This window comes from Botrytis fragariae, assembly GCF_013461495.1.
Source record: "Botrytis fragariae strain BVB16 chromosome Unknown tig00000795, whole genome shotgun sequence".
NCBI lineage: Eukaryota > Fungi > Ascomycota > Leotiomycetes > Helotiales > Sclerotiniaceae > Botrytis > Botrytis fragariae.
In genome coordinates this window covers 371,557-394,026 of record NW_023501011.1, presented here as the reverse complement: position 1 = coordinate 394,026, position 22,470 = coordinate 371,557, and the positions used below count along the sequence as shown (strand labels likewise).

Here is a 22,470-nt window from a genome sequence, read left to right as displayed (position 1 = left end):
TAATACCTCAGACAATGAATTCATTTCAGGGTATGACTTAGTGCTCGAGATTGGGCTGAACATCTTGAGATCTGTAAACCTATATTCAGAAATTCGACCTAAAAATTGCAGTCGTATTGTTCTTTCCATAGCTTATGCAAAACTCAATGGCGCAAGGCCGGTCTGAACAGTCTATACCATATTTGGGTGTGAAAATCCTGAAATAAGACCGATAATACTCACTCAATTCAATAGTAATATAGTAAGGCATGCCATTATGACCTCTGGTCTTCTGATTGTATATCAGGCTTTAGTACTTGAATGGGCGAAGACACTTCCTGAGACTTGAAGTGCGAGATTGAGCCATTAAGAAGGTCAACGAAAGAGACTATGACTAGCCATCGCCACAATCCGTGAACGATGATTTCAATGGACTGTTTCTTTGCATCAAAATTGACACTATTTGTTGCAGGGCAAGTAAGCTGACCACTATCTTTACTTGCGTATCGAGTTGGCCTCCAACAATCTGAGGGCAATAAGTCAAGTCTTGCATCGTCCAGGAACCATCAAATTTACCACTGACTCTGAAATGAGTCGATCAGCAATAATTCACGAGAAGAAAAATCCTCATCTTGTGCCATGCTTCGATTGGTTCGTTTCCCCTTTGGTTCTGCAAATTATTCATTTTGCTTGAGCAATATGGGAATTCTGAGGATCAGTTCTTCGAAACTCTGCAATGATCTAGGGATCTAAGTATTATCCGAGAAATTATGGCTATTCACTTGATGTCTAGATTAGACTGTTTTGAATATGCAAAGTCTGCCAGACTTTATGAAAATGCAGCGGCGATGCTTCATTCCTGTCTTATCTGATGGAAAAGAGCATAAGGAGAGACTATTCCGACTAGATGTGTAGGGAAACTGCTTTGAACTCATATCTAATTGTCAATAAAAAATTCATACATCAATCTGCTTCAAGATCTGAATAAGGCTAAAGAGTCGCTTAGAATGATTGGGGCGAGCAGGTACGCTCTGAGAAGTTTTGGCGAAGAACGCAATAAGACGTTTTTCGCTAGTAGCCCGAGCCCCGTCGCGTTCGAAGATGCAGCGCGTCTTGTGACTGAAAGGATACAACTGCAAATGATCATAACGCCCTTGGGGATGGTGGCTGCGAGGCACAGTTAGTTGCATCATGATCAACTTTATGTGTAACATGGTATCTGACCCCAGAAGATACATCAAATGAAGTGACACCGCGTCCTCAAAAGAATTCCAAGCACAAATTAAGGATTACTTGATGACTCTGATGTATAAAAAATACGAGGGCATCCGTCGACGCATCCAGACCCGAGAGCAACTCGATCTCGGTCACCAAGGCAAAGTAAGTATACTAGAGTGGGCAGGGTTTTCGCACAAGAATAAGCGAAGCGTGAAGAGAGAGCATTCCATGAAATGTAAATTCATACATTTTGAGCCAGCGTCGCTGCTCGTAAGATCTTCATCATTGATACTGCCGATCTATCAGTAGTCTTCCACAGAAGTGGGGTTGGTGGGGTTACATGGTGGGGTTGAGAGATATTTCATCATTCCTCCACCTTGAGATGTAATAGCTCGGAATCCTACTATCCAGGCTCGCGACCCGGAGAAAAAGCCAGACGTCAAAATTCTACACCTCAATCAAAATTTAATATCAAAACAAGAAAACTTTATTTCTTTGTAAGGTCTTTAAAATCAATAACTTATCATAAAAAAAACTCGTTCTATATGATTTCAAAAGAATTTATCTTGAATTTTGAAAACACCCTTTCTAGATTTTCTTCTACCTTTGCGGATGTGATATCCGGCTCTTTCTCCGGATCGCGAGCCAGGTACTAAATTCCCCCTCCCCCACGTTTAAAAAGCCACGTCTTATCAAAGTCTGCTTGTCCCTTCATTTTCATATCGATCAATCAAATAAAACCAACAACATACCAACGAACATAATCGAATACAAACACAATGGCCGATACAAGATTCAAGCTCAATACCGGTGCTGAGATTCCGGCATTAGGACTTGGTACATGGCAATCTGAGCCGGGCGCAGTCGCGAAAGCCGTTTCTTACGCACTGTCAATTGGATACAAACATATCGATTGCGGTATGACCTCCTTCTATTTGCCTTCTGCTCTTTACCTTCTACTTTCGTAAATGTGGGGGTGTGTGTAATACTAGCTAACGAACTCGTGCAGCATATGTCTACGGAAACGAAGAGGAAGTAGGACAAGGACTCAAGGAAGCTTTCGCATCCGGAGTTAAGAGAGAGGATATCTTCATCACCACCAAATTATGGTGTACATATCATACACGAGTCGAAGAGGCTCTTGATAAGAGTTTGAAGAGGTTGGGACTGGATTATGTCGATTTGTATTTGATGCATTGGCCAGTTCCTATGAACCCAGATGGTAAGCGGATTTCTTTCACTTACCCCGTTACCCCTTCATTTTCATCGCGTAATAATGTCTAACATCTCAACTAGGAAACCACGAATTGTTCCCCAAACATCCCGATGGCTCCCGCGATCTTCAAACAGAATGGTCCCACACCCAAACATGGCAAGAACTCGAGAAAGTCTCCAAAACCGGTAAGACAAAGGCTATCGGAGTTTCCAACTACAGTGTAAAAAATTTGGAAGAATTGTTTTCGAAGGCTACTATTACCCCAGCCGTCAACCAGATCGAAAATCATCCTTCATTGCCTCAGCAAGAAATTTACGATTTGTGCAAGTCGAAAGGAATCCACATCACAGCTTACAGTCCTCTTGGAAGCACTGGTAGCCCATTGTTCACCGCTGCCCCAATTGTTGAGGTTGCGAAGAAGAGAGATGTACCACCAGCTTCAATATTGCTTAGCTATCATGGTAAGACTCCTTGAATATGCGACTGCCGTTGTAAGTCATGCTAATAAACAATAGTTGCTCGGGGAAGCTCGGTCCTCGCCAAGTCCGTCACTCTTGATAGAATAAAGGCAAACATGAACATCGTAAAATTGGACGATGCGGACATGAAGATCTTGAATGATTACTCAGATGACCTGACGAAGAATGGAAAACTCATGCGATATGTATTCCCGGCATTCGGTGTTGACTTGGGGTTCCCAGATAGAAAGCCTTAGTTAGAGAATTTGAGCTAATATCAAGGAAGGTTCCTTTAGGTGGGAATTGGTCAGAAGAAAAACTAAAACCCATGAATCGAAGTTTCGCAATCTGTACATGGTAATGTATATAGAAATTAGAATATAATGGAGAGACTTGTTAAGTACATTACTCTTGGGACTGCCTGCTCTTCAAGCTTCCTCTAAACGCCGCAACCAATAAACCATCAATATCATGACATGACTCTCTTTTTATGTGGGAATCGTGAAAGAATCTGATAACCGACTAGTGGAAATATTGAATTTATTTCTTTTTTGAAAAAGCGGGTGAATGGTTAACAAGTCGAAGTGTCTGCAGAAACTCAATAATTTTGATGCCTAGAGAATGCTCAGGTAGTGGTTTAACGCTTGGCCCGAGTACTCGGATATAGAACCCCCCAGTAAACATACCTAATCCAGTGCATCGGAGACGGTAAAGTCAAATCCCGAATAGGCCGTAGGATAGAATTCTTGAAGGATTCTTGAGGATCGATCGGAAAGGTTTCTGGGTGAGGAGAAAGTGGGGTGGGGTGGAGATCTTAGGAGGCTGAGTGCAGCGGTAGCGGGTTGATTTGGCGGTCACAACATCAAGAAATGGAATGAGTTTATGCTGCTCAACGGATGAGGAATTTCAAATCTTCCGGGCAATTAAAAAAAGAACCATGAAGTAGTGGCGATGGTTTAAATTTGAAGTTTTGTATGAAAGCTATTGTTCAGGAGAGGGACGTGGCACAATAATTCAGCCAGCATAACAACATTCGGGATGGACGACATATACCGAAAAGCACAATCAAATGATGAGATTGCGTCTAGGTCGTAGAGGGGATGAAATCGTCTAGGCAGCTATTAAAACGACGATTTCTCCACTCAGGTCTCAAAGAATGATATAAACAAATGGAGAAGTTATGAAGATATACAGCTGAGCCGCATCAGATGCGTGGCGGCTGTTGTTCGGCCATTAGACAGTGATGCTAAAAATAAAGAAGCTTGACTTGTGGTGATCTGACGCCAGCACTATGTTTTCTTCTTACTTGCATATCTAATTATTATAGGCTATTTACACGATAGACCTGTACGCAACTCTTTGATTAGTGGCACCATTCATGCCAGGACAGCCGCAGAAATAGCTGCATATATTTCACGTGATGTATGAACCAACCAATCGATGTCGAAAACTCGGCAAAAAGTCAACCCAACGAAAAGTCTAGCTGTCAGTTTGTAGCTTGCTGCAGGGAACAATCCTGAAACACATACAAGACACGACAATAATTGAGCTTCGAGAACGGCTACGAGAAATTTCAGTCAATCATATTATGCCATACCGTCTTTTTGTACGGTGGGAACAACCGGGAGTTGAATCCTTCATCGCGTGGATTAAAGGCGGGGAAGCGCCAAGGTTAGAGTGCTGATGCTGTTAATGGGGTGTTGTACATGCCTAAATGCCCTATCTAATTTAAGAATAAGCTTCTCTTCAGGGCTGTGGGATCCCGTCCAATATTGAACATATTTTTCACGTCAGTTGTGGAAGCAAAGCTTTCCAGAATGTTGCAGCTCCACAAGTTATTTAGTCACAATTTGCATAGGGAGCAGTGGGAGCCTTTTCTTTACATAGAACGCTAGTCATTTGGTCGCTGGGTCGGCCTATTAAAGTTCAATGGGCTGAGGCTGAGTTAGATATGATTCATCAGTTTGCTGATGCGTTGTCTCAGTGAGTGAAGAACAAATGGGCAAGTATTGATGCGGCACGACATGGTTTTGAATGGGGTTACTGGAGAAAGATTCGAAGAATGGATACGTCGTGCAACTATGAAGCTATTGATTGGTTACAGCTTAAATAGGTATTGTTTGGGATGCGAGGCTTCTTTTACACAGCCGTTGTTCTCTTTCTTTTGCTTTAAGATCTCTTCATTGTTGATCCCTTATATATAGAGAGCTTTCTCTATTTGTTACTTGCGAGGTGTTCTTCAGAAGCTCCATATATTAAACCTTATCTTGAAGTGTAGTTATATCATTCTTTGCACACCATGACGAGCCAACATCCTTATGCCCCTTGGCGGAGACTGATCCTGATACCTTGCTGGATCGTTCAAATTCTTTTCCCCGGCTTGACTTTTGGGGTAGTTGCCGTGGCTATTGCTCAAATCATGAGTAATGATTTCGATGATGATAGTGATGACAACGATGTCCGGATTGCTCTAAGGTAAGCATATCTATTCTATAGCTTGATACTGGGCACGAATATTGACAGAATCTAGCATTGGATGGGTTTACATTGTATTCATTGGCTTGTGTGTTATCCTCACTATTGCAGAGATAGTCCTTATGTTCAGACACAAGCTGAAGCCTATTGTTTTCCTCATGATGAACATATTCAAATGTGCAAGCTGGACAGCCTTGTTCGTTGTCAGCTTGTGGAACGCTTTCGGTGTCGTTAAGAAGACGATGCCGAGCATTATCAGCTTGATTTTTGATATTATCATATTGTATGTCTATTTCCCGTTTTTCCTTGGTGTAGGATTGGAGCCTTCGCTAACATGAACTTCACAGACTCGCCTTCTATATCCCTCTCGCACATGGCTCCCTAATCATGCATCGCAACCGCAAAGCTGCGCAATATGAACCTGTCAAGCTCAAACACAACAGCATTGACTCCACCACCGAATTATTTCCTGATGCCTTCCCCCAAGCATACAAATCTTTGACCAACATAGAAGAAACCAACGATCTAGAAGCAAATGATCACACTACCGGGCGACCCCGCCGACTGAGTTACAATCATACAAGAGATACCAGATTCGACTCGTACAAACAAACAAGAAGAAGTTTTTCAGATCCATACATTGTCGAAAGAATGATTGCTAGTCCAAGGCAAGCTTCAATATCTACGACAAGAAGCAGAAGTAGTACGTTGGGTTTGCCGATACCGCAGGTCGTGGTGCACGATCATGATGAATTTATGGAGAGAAATAGGGGCAATGGGCTGAATTAGAGAGCAGAAGAAAAGTGCTTATATGGGTGGCGTTTGGGAACATTTTATGATCAAATGTTTTATACCAAGGGTTTGTTATTGGAGTTAAGTTCTTATCTTGCTTTCTTGTATACATTATATTTGGTTCTGCCACAGGACATTGAATCTTGGGTGCTCATTCTTCAGATGAACTGAGAGGCTATAGACAATCTATATCTGTTGAATTGCGATTTCGAAGATTACTTTCAGATCCATCTTATCGCATACCTGAACATGGCGTTATTCATACCAAGATGATACGTTGAAATCGGAATGTTTATTCTTTGGTCTCAAGACTTTTCTGCATTAATGTTAGATATACGCAGAAGTTGAAACCTCTACTATCTTCACTATATAGTCGCAGCACGTACGTTGAATTTATTTCTCGATGAAACTTTTGAACTTCAGTACCCCTTCATCCTACGCGAATGGACCCAACCCCCCCGGGAAACACTGGAATACCACAAATAACCCACAACGCACCAATTTTTTTAATTTAACCATATGGTTATACAAGAACATATCGCGTTAGTCTGTGTTCACGATAGCTTTTTTGATAAGCTCACACGGACACTCGCGTCACCAGAAATACGCCTCCAAAACGCATGGAAGTGTTCAAAGCATCGAACCCCTCTTCCAAATCTGCTCTTTTCAAAACAGCGTACTTATAGCTTCAGCAGGCTAGGAAGGGTGAATTGAAAATATTGCTAGGTTCCTTTCAAAAGGTTATGACATACATGATAGGAAGATAGCATTGGAAGCGTGGTAATAAGAGTAAATGTTTACCAATTGTGTTTAGTGGGTTTATGTGCAAAGCACAGGGGCAGATACCGGCGATTAAGAAGTAAATCAAAATTCAGAGGCTTCTAGCACATAACCTTAGGGATACACCCCAACGGAGATCAGAGGAGAGTGGAGAGGTTAAGGTTGACCAGGAACAGGAGGGGTACCATAATGGATATTTGAATGTGCCCGCTAGAACTTGTAAAATTATGAGGGGTAACAATAAACCAATCGGACTTCTGCAGTGGAGTTTGTGAATCCTTACACGAAATAAATGGTTGTGGTTGGGGGGAAACGGTTGTTCCTGAAAAAGGACTTTAGAGCCGAGAACTCTTGATTAATATATTTGCTAACACGATAAGGTATTGACGATAAACGCTTTCCGATAAGCCCAAAACATCGATCGGAAATTTGTTACTGATATATACATCGTAATGATGAGTTCCACTCAGAGGCTTGAAATCGAATACTAGTGCATGTTTCTGGTGTTTGAACTACAGGACCAAATCATAAATCTCAAGGCTAAAAAATGACCAAAGAACAAGATGAACGACCTGCAGGTCCCCTTGCTGGAAGCGAGACAACGAATCCCATCTGACGTCTGCTAATGCCCAATTGGCCCCGTTATGGTACAGTAGTGCCAGTGCAACGTATCTCCATATAATTGATCAAAACGAAAAAGAAGGCTGGAAATTACCTTGGAAATCACTATCGCCCGTCACGAAACGTGTTTTACAGGTATCCTGAAGCACCAGAGCATGATGTAGTTCATTAATGAGGCGAATTAGACGCTTTCCCAGCCACCCTTTTTGATCAGACCCTGCGCGAAAAACCCTTCACGGCGGCGACCTACCACCAACATCCAGCCATCTTTTCGACCTGCCACTCATTTAACTAATAGATACTTGCTCCGCGCACGAACCTTGAAGATGCATTCCTTAATTAATTGCTTATGTTATTATTGGCGGAGTTGCTTACAGGATGATGAATCTTGGATCTTTGGATTTGCGAAGAGTGAAGCGTAAGTTTTTACCTATTCACCTATTCTCCTACCTTCTGTGTATTTTGCTTTTTTGGATTCAATCTGTTTTGTTTTTACTGACGTAGACCCTGTAAATAGACTCACGACCACAGTTGCAACAAGTGCAAACGTCAGAATTACTGAGCGGTGTGGATGTGCGCTACGGAGAAAACACACCGTCACTTCCATCGAGCAATTCTGATGCAGCTACGGTGACACGGTGGGCAACCCCTCCATCTCGTTTCCGTACTCCAGACCAAAGCCACGAGGACTTGGAAGATTCGATAGAGGCTCCTCTGATCAGAGCAAGTGACTGGGAAGCTTCTCATCAGAGATACATTAGCAATATGGTTCGATTTGACGAACAGCAGATCAGAGGTATGGAAGCCGAAGCCTCAGGGAGACCGAGAAGAATGTCGGATCAGGTGGAGGATGAGAGTCCGCCGACACCCAACAATGACGATACGCCATTTATCCGATTCGCGATCGATCAATTGACGAGGGATGAGGAAGCGAGACGAGAAGCAAGAAGAACTCAACAACTCGACCAAGGCCAACAACCAACCAATTCGCAAAGCTCAGAGGAGTATCCAGTGGAAAGAATCATTCCAGATGAAAACCGTTATATTCCTCAACGACCAACACGGGCAGAACTCGCGCTCATCAGGAAACATCGTTCTACACCTGGACCTGGACGATTATTTGGATTCAACGCCACGCCACCCCTCTCAACACCGCCTACCGAAGACGAGGGAAGAATACCCATCAGAGCACCTCAACCAGCCCGCTCACCTCCCAATGAAAAAGATTCCGAAATATTCATTCCCACACAACCTCCCCCAAACACCAAACGATACCCCGAGCTCAAATTTCTTCCCACGATCTTACGACTTTTTTCTTTACTAGCGATTATTACACTATGTCTTATGATGACTGCAGCGATTATGTTTTGCGCGATCTATTCGAATTATCACGATGGACTTTATCCATGGACTACCGGCGTTGATGGGGGTCGATATTTTATATTTGGATTTTTACCACAGATTCTCGGAGCGTTTATATTTTTATATGTTCAATACGTAATGGGTGCCATTACGAGAATAATGCCATACGTACTAATGGCGATGGAAGATGCGGAGCCCCGCACCAACGCATTATTTTTGGAAGCTTTTCCCCGCCATATGTTGTGGCCGAGATGGGATGGTCCTATGATGATTGATATCGGGGTATCATGTTTATGGTTATCTGTATTCACGATTCCGCTTCAGGGATGTTTGTTTTCTGTAGTGTTGGTAGAGGGAAATTGGAAATGGACTGCTGTGCAAGGGATTGCGTGGACTTTGGTTGCGATCTATATTTCGATGTGTATGGGATTAGTTCTTATCGGAGCTTTTTTCTTCCGTCGAACAACTGGATTGTTGTGGGATCCTCGATCATTGGCTGATTTGATCGCGCTGTTACCACGAAGCAATAGTCTTAGAGATTATCCAGGTACCGAGACCATGAAATCTAAACAGGAGATCAGAGTCAAATTAGCCGATCGAAGCGACCGATTGGGATATTGGAGAACCCCTAGTCCGACACAAGGAATTTTCTATTCAATTGGAGAAACAGGCGCGCCTATAAGACGATACACTTTAGAAGGCGGTAAAGCGGAGAGAAAAGTAAGCAGCGGTAGTGGTATCCCTGATTTGGAAGAAAATCGTTCATCTCTCCATGATACCGCTACTCGATTCCGATACATTCCATGGTTTCTGCGCGATACCTTCGTGGTTCTGTGGTCTGTTACGGCCTTTTTCCTCTTGCTGGCTTTGATCATCGTATCATTCCTTCCTTCTACAGCCATACGCCATGGATTCAAACCCTTAGTTGTTGCAGATCCCAACGGATCCGGATATTCCGCTGCAAACTTCCTGTATAGTTTCATTCCATCGCTCCTCGGAATGATTCTCTACCTCCTTTTCCAACCCATCGACATGGCCTTCCGCAAACTGCAACCCTGGGCCGAACTCTCCAAACCCGATGGCTCCCCAGCAGTAAAATCCCTCCTGCTCGACTACCCCGCTTCTCTCCCCATCCAAAGCACCATTACCGCGCTTGGAAATGGTCATCTACGAGTCGCCTGGTTTTCTCTCGTCTCCTTGCTCTTCATCATTCTTCCCATTGTCGCAGGAGGATTATTCTTCCCCTTGACCATTATTTCGGGGGAAGTCCGCATGCTTCCCAATCTTCCTTCTTTCTACATCTGCCTCGCGTTCCTCATTATTTATTTCCTGACTCTTCTGCTCACGATCCCTAAGAGACGCACTATGCATTTACCTCATCCAATCGATTGTCTAGCTGAAATAATCAGTTTTGTTCATTCAAGTAATATTCTAGATGATGCGGCATTTAGTGCTCCTCGATCTAAGATAGATTTGGTGACGAGACTCGTGAGTACATCCTCACATTTCAAGGGAGAAGGAGCGAAATACGCATTTGGGGTTGGGATGGGAAGAGGCGGAAAAGAAGGCTTGGGAATTGAGCGATTGGGAAGAAGGGGGGTTGATAATGTCATGATTATGGGGTGATTCGGGGATGGACTGGATGATTGGATGATGGCTTATGATTAACTTTTTAATGATTGATGAATGCTTAAATAAAGCTAATGTGACGGATGGATGGATGGGTTTTTTGTCTTGGAATCGGAATCGAAATCTCGACTTTGGTCATGCGCGGTGTTTGGGTTTGGGAAAGCGTGGTGATACAAAATTAGATGAAATAAGATGACATGAGATGGTTGCCAGAATGGATGACAGATACAAATATCAACAACAGAGCACGTCGCCCACAGGCCTTAAAGTCCAATATTTGAGCAAGGATAGCGAGGACTAGACCATAATGCAGTAATCTCTATATTCTGGTTATAAAGAAATTTTACTTCCACTTCAAGCCATCTTCGAACTGTACTATTTACTCTTTACCACATCTCCAGAATTCATATACCTGTGTGCTTGTAGCTTAATAGAAGGAAAGAGTGTGAGTAAAAATAACGAATTCTCAAAACCCTCAAACCAGCATGCAATGGAACTCATATCAGACATCGGTGAATAAGGGTATCTAGATATTGATAGATATCACACAGCAAATCACCAAACAAAAAGGACTGTTACCAGATTAAGATTAGCAATTAGCGAGCGCGATCAACTACTCATACAACAGGATGCCTCTCACACGAACTAGCAACTATTGAAAGCCTGTTCACACGTATATTTTTCCTTTTTCAAAAGTATACAAAGACCCATCAGACACCACAATTGCATTGCAAAGCCAAATTAGATGCAATCATGATGATGATATGTGAACGGATCTTTCACTCCAGCTTCAAGCAAAATTGGAACAACGGCAAGCCAAAACCACAATAGCACCAAGCAAAACAATAATAAGAGCCACCATCTTCTTCCAGAACTGAAAAACCTTCTCAAATTTCTTTTTCTGGGCTAATCCATATTACCACCCATTGAAGTAAGCTGAAAGCCAAAACCTTCTTGAGAAATGCGGTCAGTAAAGCCAGAATTTGGAATTCCATCATCCTCCCCTTAAAAGGTTACATCTTTATCAATCCTACAAATGTTTATTTCTCATTTTCTGAATTATTGCAAGAGCCAAAGAAAAGACGCGGAAACAGTAATAAAAAGCAATCGATCATGTCGGGGAAATAGGATTTCCATCATACTCAAAGAAAAAGGTTGAAAGTGTACAAGCAATTATTAGACGGGCCTTTCTCGCAAAAAAGACCCCATGATGGTGGAGAGCCATACTTCTGTTGAATAGCTTCGAGAAGGACAATCTGGAACGCCATTTGATACATCGCTCTTGGGAACGATTAAGTCTTGATTCGTTGATCGAGTCGCTTTGATAAGACACAGGTATCGACAGCTAATTTTATAGGCATTGAGAGGCCCTCTCGACTATCGTTGTCTGCGTATCAGATAAGCGGTGGGAATCTAGTATTGCTGAACTCGATCGTTATGAGGCGCTGGGGCATCGATTGAGACTCCCCATCTTTCTTCGAAGAAAGAATCATTGCCTCTTGCACTTGTATCAATGTGCCATTCTGGACTTTTGGCGTATCTAATGAATGGTGTCGTGAAATTGCCATCTTCTTGTTGAGCTTTGATGGCGAATAAATTGCCAAGAGTTCCATCTATTAGTGGAGCGATTACTTCGGGGATGGTCTTCTTTTCCATTCTTGAGATAGTGATACCGGGAAGAGGTCTATTGTCGGAAGGCAAAATTTTCTTCATGGGAGGACCGATAGGCCCGAAAGGATTGGTATGGATCTCAATTTCTGCGATATGCTCCTGAACTGTCATGTTCCATCGTTTCTGGCCACTATAGAACCATTCATCCTTCTCCTTTTGTTTTCTTGCTCGAGCTTCCTCGCGAGCCTCTTCATCCTCGAGAAGTCCCATTTCTTTTTGTACATCAATTGACAAACGAGTGAATCTCCCGGTCATGTCACTGGGAAACCCGTGGGATAATACTGACGGGCTTGTTGCATAGAAATTGTATCTGTTGCCCGTGTAGAAGGAGCTTGTGCTGGTGCCTGAGCACTATACTGCTCTTTAAGAACTTTTGATTCTTGCCATGGCGAAATAGGCTCGGTGCTTGTGTGTGAGTTTTGTTTCGCTCCAATCTGGTCTTGTGTCCAAGCCTCATCGCTATAAGTACTATTCTGTCTATTGTTAGCATATGAGCGCTGTCTTGGTGGGCCTGCAGTCAATGGTTGTGGGTAACCGGGTACTCCCCGATGATTGGCAGAATCTCTTGAATGATTGTTAGATCCCAAATACGCGTTGTAGAGCGGATTGTATGCCGTATTGGAGATACCTGGTGGAGGGAATGTATAAGTCCGGTCGAGTTCTCCGTTCTTGGCAGCTTGTGCATTATCTGGCATCGTGTTGTCTCTTGGGTTACGCAAGAGGTACTCTAAGCGTTGGTTCGCGACTTCAATGTCTTCATTTGACTTTGCAGTATTGTCGGCTTTGGGTGCTTGCAACTCGGACAATCGACGTAGAGCTGAAGTTTGCATTGGATTCGGGAATTTCGCAAGTCTCTGTAAGGTCTGCATCTTTTCCAGACCTGATATGGGGCCTTGCAGATCACCCCCTTTTGCCATTTCTTGCTCCTCATTCGAAATTGACGAAACGTTATTTTGATGAAAAGCGGGAGTCGGTGTATTTGGAGAGATAGGATAATGATTATTAGATACTCTCGCATTGATCATCCCTTGAAGTCTGAGAAGCGTATGGTTCTCTTGCTCTGACTGGGACAGTCTCTGAGAGGCCCGCAGAGAGCGAGTAGATCTTGCAGATGTGGCTGGCGGAGTGTTGAAAGAATTAGGGGCCTGGCCGAGTTGTTGCGCATAGTGCATGGAGTTTTGCATATTCAAAGGAGGTGGCGGACCACGGGTGTGTGAATAATAATTTGCTTGTCTATTATGAGTTGGATCCAATTGTGGTCGGCGAATAGAACCCTCACGTTGAATACGGTTCGGAGCAGAGATTTGAGGTTGCAAATTAGGATTGACACGAGATCCGACAGTAGTGTAAGCCACAGGTTGTACCTCAACTGATAATGGCTCAGGAGAGTTGTTAATTGAACGAACAGGAAGATCTGGATCCCATTCTACCGAATCAAATCCATCGTTAACTGTAGTAATATCACTCAAGCTTCTCACCATTAACCCTGTTGATGAAGCAATGCGAGCCATAACTGCGTCGCTCTTATCCTTGACTGATTGTGTATCGGAATTGTCACTCTTCAAAAGATCAAGAGAAGGGGAATTTAGACCAATGCCACTGTCAATCGTACAGAGAGTTTGCGTTCTGCTTTTATCAGTGGATGAATACGAAAAAGACGAGTGCTCGGAGGCTCCTGGAGGTTGTATAACCACTGTTGAAGGAATTGGATCAATTGAAGGGGTGTCCGTCGTAGTAAGAGTGGCGGTGGTACTATTTGTCGCCGTAGCTTCAGCAGTAACAATTGGTTGGACGATATTGTTATTGATATCTTCTATATTGCCGTCGTCTTCCAAATCGTTCTCGCGCGAGGCATCATCAGAATCTTTCAACTCTTCTTCGGTAATTCTCGTATTCTCCTCAAGATACCCAATGACTCTTTTTGGTGCCGGAGCGGAAAAAGTGAATTCTAAGTAATTTCGTTGTTTTGGTGAAGTTGTGTGGTTGGGAGGAGGGACATCGAGAGATGGTTTGAATTGTGGGGTCAATGTAGGTGAAATAGGACGTGATGAACTTGCACTTCCTACCAATTCTGGATCCATTCCAACTTCACTAGTAGTTTCACTGTGACCCAAATCCGTATTTATCCCCTCGTTCGTAATTATTCCATCATCATTTAAACCTGCACCTCCATTATCGGCATCAGTTGCTTCGTCATCATTGATTGTCGATACTGAATATTTTGATTTCAAATTCTTCTTTTTTTTAAAGGTATATTTGAAAGGTCCGAGTGATTCAAGAGTCATTGGTCCTCCCAGCTTCATATCTTGTCCTTCATCCAAGGCTTCATTTCGTCGACGCGATCTTGATGGTCGAGCAGCCATGATATCTGCGTACGTAGTATCGAGAGAAATCGGTGTTGCAGTAGTAGAATTCGCAGGATAATCTGTTCGAAGTGATTCTAGTCTCTTTTCGTATTCCAGTTGATCTTCTATTTCTTCTTGGGCTGATCCTTTGATGATAAAATCTGGTGATTTAATTTCGTTCTCTGACCCCAAATGCTCGTGAACGCTCTCTGCGGGTATGGTCTGTATGTGCGAATGATTCGCAGGATTGGGCCTGCTATTGTATTCTCTGAGAGAATTCGAGATACCGTGTGAGTTGTCTGATATTGAGTAAGCTTGCCATATTGAACCTCGAAGCAAAAGTGAGAATGGAAGGGGCGATAACGATCTTCACTTGTACTTACGAGCTCTTGCAGTGCTACGTCTAGAGCTGGAGGGCATGATTGATACAAACCTGCCTAATGTATTGATGTCTTTAGTGACCTGTACTCTTTTGATAATCAAATTATGTGAACGACAGTCTGGTGGCAGGAAGCTGGCCAAATCATGTTAAAGCAAACTTACAATCTTGTTTGGATCAGAGAGGTAGCGATCGAAGTCTTTATTTGCTCTGGCTAGAACGAACCAGATTGAAAAGAAAATTCAGTCTATATTTACACCAAGTGTTATGGCTAGTCAAGTCAAGTCAAAACATGAAAGATTTTGGTAGAAAGCTTGACCTTTATCCGAATTCGTTTAAGTTAAATTAAAGAGCCTCCAATCAGAAGGCATAGTGAAAATAATTCACCTGTAATTATTAAATGGCAGAAACCCGAACTTAGTCACGACAGAGATTTTGTGATTGTTGAGACGGGAGTAATATGAAAGTTTGAATTGACTAGAGGTGTTGACATGCTAAGATATATTCTAAGCAACAGACATTCCAGAGGTCTAGTCAATACTACAGATACTATATCTTTGTGAAGCCATGCCAGTATACAGCAGCTCAGCACAATACATGTAAAGCACTTCTCAAAGCCACTCCCTGGAACCTCCATCAATATCTTGCCATGAGAACCCTTGCCAACGGTCATCCACTCGGAAATCATCGGCACTAGCAACTTCAATCACCCTTTAGCCGGTTGACACGAAGCCATTCGTCATACAAACAGCTAGACACAGCTTATTCATAGATGTTCGTGTTGACTGGCGGCAAGTGAATCTGCTCATATTTCGTGCCGGCGTTTTGGGTACCTTGTTATCCAACAGTGACAGTCAACTTCACAGTTCTTTGCGGCGCTATTCAGGTCAACGATTCCACCCTCAAGCATTTGCATCTGATAGTATCAAAATTTTAAATTTTTTTCAGGATCTCATGAAAACACAAGAGATCAAGTGATGATACCACATAGCCATGCCCAGGACGTGCTACATCATTCGAATCTTTGCAGTCACTATCATAGAAGATAGTCTCCCAAGTGCTCTGTAGCATAAGGTTACTGTTCATAAGGAAGAAGTGCTCTTCAAAGAAACTTGGCACATAGTTATCGGTAGGACTCTCTTGAATTCTAATGCCCCTATCCTTCGAGCCCGAGGCCTTCGCTGTTGTGAATGAATAGTTGACTAGGGTCTTTGTATTTTTGTCTTTAGATAGAAAGCACTGGAATCGATTTCTGGTACAGGATGTACACGTTGACTGTTGTCGGACGTGATGTTGAAGGAGGATATGACGTTAGATAGAAGTTTGCATGGAGTGAAGTCGTGCAATAAGCGCCGGGGCTAAGGAGATTTGGTCACCGTAGAATTAATTACTAGCCCATTTCATCACGGTTCGCCTGCGCTATTCTCATTTTCTGCCGATTGTGAAGTTACATTCCCTTTCAAGTGTGCATTTACGGTTCACACTATACTTAATATGTAATCAAATTATGATTTAAACATCCAACGATGGTTTACCATTGAGCTATCCATCGTATATCCCTTAGCTCGAAGAATTAACCAATCACGTGTTGACAAACATGGTTCCTCCCGACTGGCCTCGGCACGTTTTCTTCTCCAGGAATTGGTTACGTACCTACATAGTTATTCCATTGGTCTTCGAATCTACCACCTCCCTTATGCTTTCTCAACTGGTCAGACAAAACACTATCTGTGCATATTGCAATCCGGGGAATGATGATCTATACTGCAACGAGCAGCATATAATATTGATCCCCCCTCAACGTCTGGAAAAATTATGTCCATTGTAGCAATCGTGGTGACCCATGCGAATTTGACTTTTCCTTGCGAAAGTGGGCATATCAGGGAATAACTCTACATTCGTGATGCACGTTCCGATGGTTGAGGAAGATGATTCGCCCAATTATTCGTTTCTATTCTTCCAATATGTTGCAGTAGCTCGAGTAGGTGGGTATATCGATAAGATAGAGAGATACGATGGTACTCAGTAGGTCCAAAATTCTTTCCTCTGCAGTTATATATATGCAGGTCGTCCCTTCCTTTCCATGCATACATTGAGACAATCTTTCCTCGAAACGCCAGCCCGAGATAACACAGCAAGTCTCACGACATCTTACATGTATGAGTCTATGATAAGATTCAATCTTTTTTGAAAAGCTTGAGTTCATCTGATAGTTTTGTAGCATTTCGATTATTTGAATACATCCGACAGCTTCGTATAAATTTACCTATTGAAGATATGGCCGAAAAGGGAACGGGTGTTGAGATTGCCCCATCCTCAAACACAAATCGTCCTGCGACACCACCGTCTGAGGAAATATTCCCAAAGAAATCCAAACAGTCTCTTTCGGACAAGTTCACAATTGTGAGTTTACTACTTCTGTTTAATCTAGGCAGTTTCAATTGCGCGAGACGACCTTGTGTAGCCGTCAAGCGACGGATATACAAATTTGGGGTTTTGCACTGTTTTGCCTGTATACTTTGGCATGTCTTCTAATCTCGCCCTATTCTAGTTTGCGGCCGGAGCTGCTTTAGTATCAGATGGCTACTTCAATAATATCATGACGATGTCAAACGTCATCCTCAAGAAACAATATCCGAAGGAGTATACCGCAGCAACCAGTACTCGTGTTTCTAATTCCCTTCTGGTTGGTGAGATCTTTGGTCAAGTGACCATTGGGCTCACTTGCGACTACTTTGGAAGAAAGTTTGCTATTATCACTACGACTTTGATGATTGTATTTGGTGGCATATTAGCCACTGCTTCCAAAGGCGTTACAATAGATGGGTATGTTATTCTTTGATAGAATCAATTTCTTATGATGTCCAATGTTTATTGAACAATGCAAATGATCGACCATTGGACGTGCCAAACCCCTTTCTTTCGAAAACCCTTCAACTTTCGAAATCACGAGATTGCACATCAACGACTATTCCTTCCCCCTGGTGAAAACAGTGCATTAACATTCTGACTTTCTTTAGCATGTTCTGGATGATGACTGTTGCGAGAGGTATTATAGGCTTTGGTGTTGGTGGTAAGTTCCTACAATCTCACAAAGCATATCTCAATTGTCCCGACTACAGTCCAGAAACAAAAGTAGCTGTTCAATCTGGAATCTGTTTTCAATGTCAGATTTACTAAGTCACATGTGATCAATACATCAAGAGATTCAAAACATTGGAATTTATCAATATGACTTTCGAACATTCAGAGCTACCAAAATGGGGCTATAGTCAGGATTGATGAATCTTATCCTCTGAAATTTATGTCCCTTGAATTTTCCTTTGTCCAGCTCATTAACATCTTTCCAGGTGAATATCCAGCATCATCTACTTCCGCCTCTGAAGCCGCCAATGAGCATGCCCCCAAAAATCGCGGCCCCATCTTCATTCTCGTCACCAACCTTCCCCTGTCCTTTGGTGGTCCACTAGCCGTCTCGATTTTTCTCATTGTACTCGCAGCGTGTGACTACAAACATTATAACACTGTATGGCGAGTATGTTTCGGAATCGGTTGCATCCTCCCATTATCCGTCTTCTACTTCCGAATCAAGATGCTCAATAGTACACTCTACCGCAAAGGAGCCATTAAGAAAAATGTCCCATACAAACTCGTACTACGCTACTACTGGAAATCACTTATCGGAACATGCGGCGCATGGTTTCTTTATGATTTCGTAACGTTTCCCAATGGTGTTTTTTCAGGCACAATCATCGCTTCGGTAGTTCCCTCCGACCCAAGCACCGTCGTTCTCAAAACTGGAGAATGGAATCTCTTACTCGGAGTCATCGCATTACCTGGTGTCATTATTGGTGCCTTACTTTGTGATCGCATTGGCCGCAAAAACACAATGATGATTGGTTTCTTCGGATATCTAATGTTTGGCCTCATAATCGGACTGTCGTACCATAAAATCACCAAGATCGTCCCACTTTTTGTGGTTTTCTATGGCTTGATGCAAAGTTCGGGAAATCTAGGACCAGGTGATATGTTAGGACTTATCTCTTCCGAAACCTACGCAACATCCGTTAGAGGAACTTGCTACGGACTTTCTGCCGCCCTGGGCAAAGTAGGAGCGGCAGTCGGTACCCAAGCTTTCACTCCAATTCAAACGAATTTGGGTAAGCAGTGGACATTTATTATTGCGGCTATTTGTGGCGTGGCAGGAATCGCGGTTACCTATTTCTTCGTGGAAGATATCACGGGTGAGGATTTAAGTATCAGAGATGAAAATTTCAGAAAGTTCTTGGTAGATAATGGCTGGAATGGCGAAATGGGAGAGGCGGATTTGAAGGCGTCGGCGGAAGAAGGTGTTGTTACGGAAGTAGAGGTGGAAGGAAAGTAAAGGGGGAGGAACATACCTAGGGATCTGATTGTATGCAATAGAGTACAGACACAGGGTGATTGAATAGTCTAAATTTGTAGCTGGAAAGGCTGTGTACATAACATCTTTAGCGTCTAGAAGTTGAATAGTGGATAGGAGTGTATAGATATGTCACGATAATTGTAAAATCGGAATTCTCTACATGCTCTAGATGCCATATTATTCCCCATTGCGATCAGAACAATGAATGACGACAAGCCACGGGACTCAACCCCTTCGCTAGAGTCTCGGCACCTTGGCAATAGCCATCCCATCCCATCACATGCCGCTACAGTCTCAAATCTCGTCCGAGTCAATCTTAAAGGTCTGCTTGAATGAGGAAGCCAAATGTTCTGCTGTCAAGTGATCTGTACCCATATAGAAAGACTGAAAGAACTCAGTTCTGGATATGAAACCAGTATCATCATCTATCTAAAAATACAATACAATACAGTATGCATTCAGCCCGGCCAAACCCACTCAACCTAAAGTCTCATATCTTTCTTTCGCCTTTTCTTTTGTCCTGCCTACAAACGCCTTATAATCACCCTTTGTCTGTCTCTCCGCTTCCTTCATCGCATCACCGAGCTTACCACCCTCAGCTCCTAGGCCTACCCCTTGCGTATATAATTCCGTCGCAATGGCCTCTGTTCTTCCTGTGCCCTGGGCGCCCAAGCCTTCTCCCGCATTCCACCCCATTTTCCCCAGTAGTGCTGCACCTTTTGATTGAAGTGGTGCCACAGGCTCACTTTGTTCCCCTTTGTGCGAAGGTGGGCTGGTCGTGGAAGACGAAGTTTTTGATTTATTGTGTTGTGCAGCAGGTTGCTTTGGTTGATTGAAAGCCTGACGGCGTTCTTTGGCCCGATCTCTATAAGCGGAGCTTTCAGCCGAAAGTGCATCGCTTTCGGATTTCTTGAGCTTAGCTAAAGCTTTCGAGACAAGCTCTTCATTCTTTGTGTTATCACGATGAAGCTGACTGATTCTTTCGTGTTTGTTGACTTCTGCTTCTGTCTTGAATTGGCGAGAACACAAGAGACAGCATTTGCGACCCAGATCTGCATATGACTGAGTAGGTGGAGAATCTGCAATGGGTTCCGGCGTTGGTTTTGTAACCCCAACGGTTGAGTCAGAATCATTGTCCTCAAACTCTTTCGCAGGTAGACCATGAATCTCATTATGTCTGTTGGTCCAGAATTGAAGATGTGGCGCTACAACTGTCTTAGTACCAGCAGCAGACTCTTTCTCGACTTTTCTTTTCTTGGATCGAGGTTCCCCATCCTTGCCACCAACAAGTCCTTCATTTGCCGCCGCTGTAGCTAACTTAGTTCGTTGGCTGTTCATATTCTTGACAGGAGCTTCTGGGATTACAGTGGAAAACTCGCTGGCATAAGCTGTAGCATCCCAGTACATCAAACTAATTGCAGAGTTTGACAGTGGGCTAAATGTGAACCTCGCGGTTTCCTCGTTCAGCAAGTCAAGTACAGGCACAAATACACCTGCGTGGATGTACGAAACGATGACAGGCTTCGAAGATATCGTGAACTTATCTGTAGCATTGTACTTAGCTAAAGCATTTTGTGCATCCTCAACCGAACCAAATTCAGCAAACCCGTATCGCCAGCTGTCGTTTGTCTTACGATCTCGAACAAGTAGTACACGACGGAGAGAGCCTTCTTTTGCGCCAAGCGAAGCATCACCAGAAGTAGAGGATATTTTTGTCTTCTTGGCCGTGTGTGTATCGCCTGATGTGCTTGCTTTGGTCTTGTAAAGTTTGCACACTCCTTTGGCAAGAATCTCCTCCGTCACGCCAGGTTCAAGGCCTCTAAGTAAGAGAAATTGCGAAGCGGTTTCATCCGGTGATGCATCACTGTCTCCAGTTGTAGCGAAGCCTGAGTAACTAGATACATTTCCTTGTGTCACAACAACGCCATGAGCGGTTGATCCTAAAATTGTTAGCAATACAGACGTTGAGTGTGGTCCGTCGCAACGTACTAGTTCTGGGCCCATTGCACTTGAAACACATCATCCTGTATGAATAATTTAATGTGTAGCACTAGATCTGATTAGCCTTGAGTATCCAAACGGCGTGAAATATGACATACAACATCGCATTTCCAATCATCCTCATGCTTGCTTGTTCGTTCTTGATCGGTCTTCTCGCGGCTGTAAGCTATTCTGACTTTGCTCGGTTCTGATGCCTGCGAAGGACCATGGAAAGAAACTGTTGGATAATGTTCCTCCAGGAATCGTTTCGCTTCTGGGAGAGTATAAAATTGCGCAAAGGCAAATCCTCTTGATATACCTACGAGCAAAATGGTGAGACGTATGTTCCCTTAGTAGAAAGGTTTACCTACCAGTTTTCTTGTCCTTGATCAACCTGATCTCCTCCACACCCTCAACTTTGAAATTTGTTTGAAGTTCTTTTGATATCTATAACTCAAAACAATGGCCAATGAGGCCAATCGCTATGCTTAGCCAGAATTCCAAATTTATTCACATTAACACTTAGTCTAGAAGTGGATTCTCAGATTCGATATTAATATAGGAATGGGGCGGCCAACGTCTTCCTGTGTCAAATCTAGAGGCAGTCCCTCAAAGATTATTGTTCGATTTGGTGGTGCGCCATGGTAAGGCGAAGGGCTGCGACTCCTTCCACGGACTGGAGATCTGTATCCCTCGCGATCGCGGTCCGTATAACGGCCTCTATTCTCTCTGCGCGGAGACCTTGATCTTTCCCTATCATAACCGCGCTCATATCTGTTGCCGTACTGATTGCGCTCGTCTCGATATGCCCGTTCTGTATATTCCGAGTCGTATTGTCTGCCAGAAGCAGGTTCTCGTAGAGGACTCCTTGAGTTATCTTAAGACATCGATGATCAGCACATATACTTGGGGATCTGCATGTCTAAACTATCGATTACCCTTCCACGATTGATAGGAGTCATTTCCAGGCGCTCCATGTTGTCGGTATTCGCTCGATGATTCTTGATCATCATACATGTCGGCATCAGGGCCTGGTCTGTAAGGTCTGGAACTCATCACGCCGTGAAAGTCATAAGATATGGATTATAAGTGTAATCCTGAGTTATTAAACCACGAGTATTGAGATGGGAAGTATCTGTATCTTAAATGTTGGCAAGTCG

At 43.3% G+C, this 22,470-nt stretch overlaps 7 protein-coding genes across 7 annotated transcripts; 4 read left to right on the top strand and 3 right to left on the bottom strand.

The window, feature by feature from the left end:
- Positions 1-254: 254 nt before the first annotated feature.
- On the bottom strand, positions 255-649 carry Bfra_007047 (uncharacterized protein; the record flags this gene model as incomplete). Its single annotated transcript, XM_037337421.1, has 2 exons — positions 563-649; positions 255-505 (listed from the first exon to the last, which is right to left on the bottom strand). The coding sequence occupies exons 1-2, from the start codon at positions 618-620 to the stop codon at positions 255-257; spliced, it is 309 nt and encodes a 102-aa protein (XP_037186801.1). The 5' UTR covers positions 621-649.
- Positions 650-1,976: 1,327 nt separating this feature from the next.
- Bfra_007046 (putative glycerol protein) lies at positions 1,977-3,128 on the top strand (the record flags this gene model as incomplete). The annotated part of the gene is made up of 4 exons (XM_037337420.1): positions 1,977-2,115; positions 2,207-2,419; positions 2,494-2,874; positions 2,929-3,128. 4 exons carry the CDS (start codon positions 1,977-1,979, stop codon positions 3,126-3,128), a joined length of 933 nt encoding a protein of 310 aa, XP_037186800.1.
- Positions 3,129-5,170: 2,042 nt separating this feature from the next.
- Positions 5,171-6,135, top strand: Bfra_007045 (putative acyl-protein thioesterase 1 protein; the record flags this gene model as incomplete). The annotated part of the gene is made up of 3 exons (XM_037337419.1): positions 5,171-5,346; positions 5,402-5,629; positions 5,694-6,135. 3 exons carry the CDS (start codon positions 5,171-5,173, stop codon positions 6,133-6,135), a joined length of 846 nt encoding a protein of 281 aa, XP_037186799.1.
- Positions 6,136-7,917: 1,782 nt separating this feature from the next.
- On the top strand, positions 7,918-10,527 carry Bfra_007044 (putative phosphoribosylaminoimidazole-succinocarboxamide synthase protein; the record flags this gene model as incomplete). The annotated part of the gene is made up of 2 exons (XM_037337418.1): positions 7,918-7,957; positions 8,057-10,527. The coding sequence occupies 2 exons, from the start codon at positions 7,918-7,920 to the stop codon at positions 10,525-10,527; spliced, it is 2,511 nt and encodes an 836-aa protein (XP_037186798.1).
- Positions 10,528-11,943: 1,416 nt separating this feature from the next.
- Positions 11,944-14,966, bottom strand: Bfra_007043 (uncharacterized protein; the record flags this gene model as incomplete). Its single annotated transcript, XM_037337417.1, has 3 exons — positions 11,944-12,413; positions 12,488-14,845; positions 14,930-14,966. 3 exons carry the CDS (start codon positions 14,964-14,966, stop codon positions 11,944-11,946), a joined length of 2,865 nt encoding a protein of 954 aa, XP_037186797.1.
- Positions 14,967-17,202: 2,236 nt separating this feature from the next.
- On the top strand, positions 17,203-19,309 carry Bfra_007042 (putative metabolite transport protein; the record flags this gene model as incomplete). Its single annotated transcript, XM_037337416.1, has 4 exons — positions 17,203-17,328; positions 17,477-17,751; positions 17,946-17,998; positions 18,276-19,309. 4 exons carry the CDS (start codon positions 17,203-17,205, stop codon positions 19,307-19,309), a joined length of 1,488 nt encoding a protein of 495 aa, XP_037186796.1.
- A 498-nt stretch (positions 19,310-19,807) lies between these two features.
- Bfra_007041 (putative rna-binding protein) lies at positions 19,808-22,366 on the bottom strand (the record flags this gene model as incomplete). The annotated part of the gene is made up of 6 exons (XM_037337415.1): positions 19,808-21,270; positions 21,320-21,380; positions 21,430-21,629; positions 21,682-21,757; positions 21,889-22,187; positions 22,249-22,366. The coding sequence occupies 6 exons, from the start codon at positions 22,364-22,366 to the stop codon at positions 19,808-19,810; spliced, it is 2,217 nt and encodes a 738-aa protein (XP_037186795.1).
- Positions 22,367-22,470: the final 104 nt, after the last annotated feature.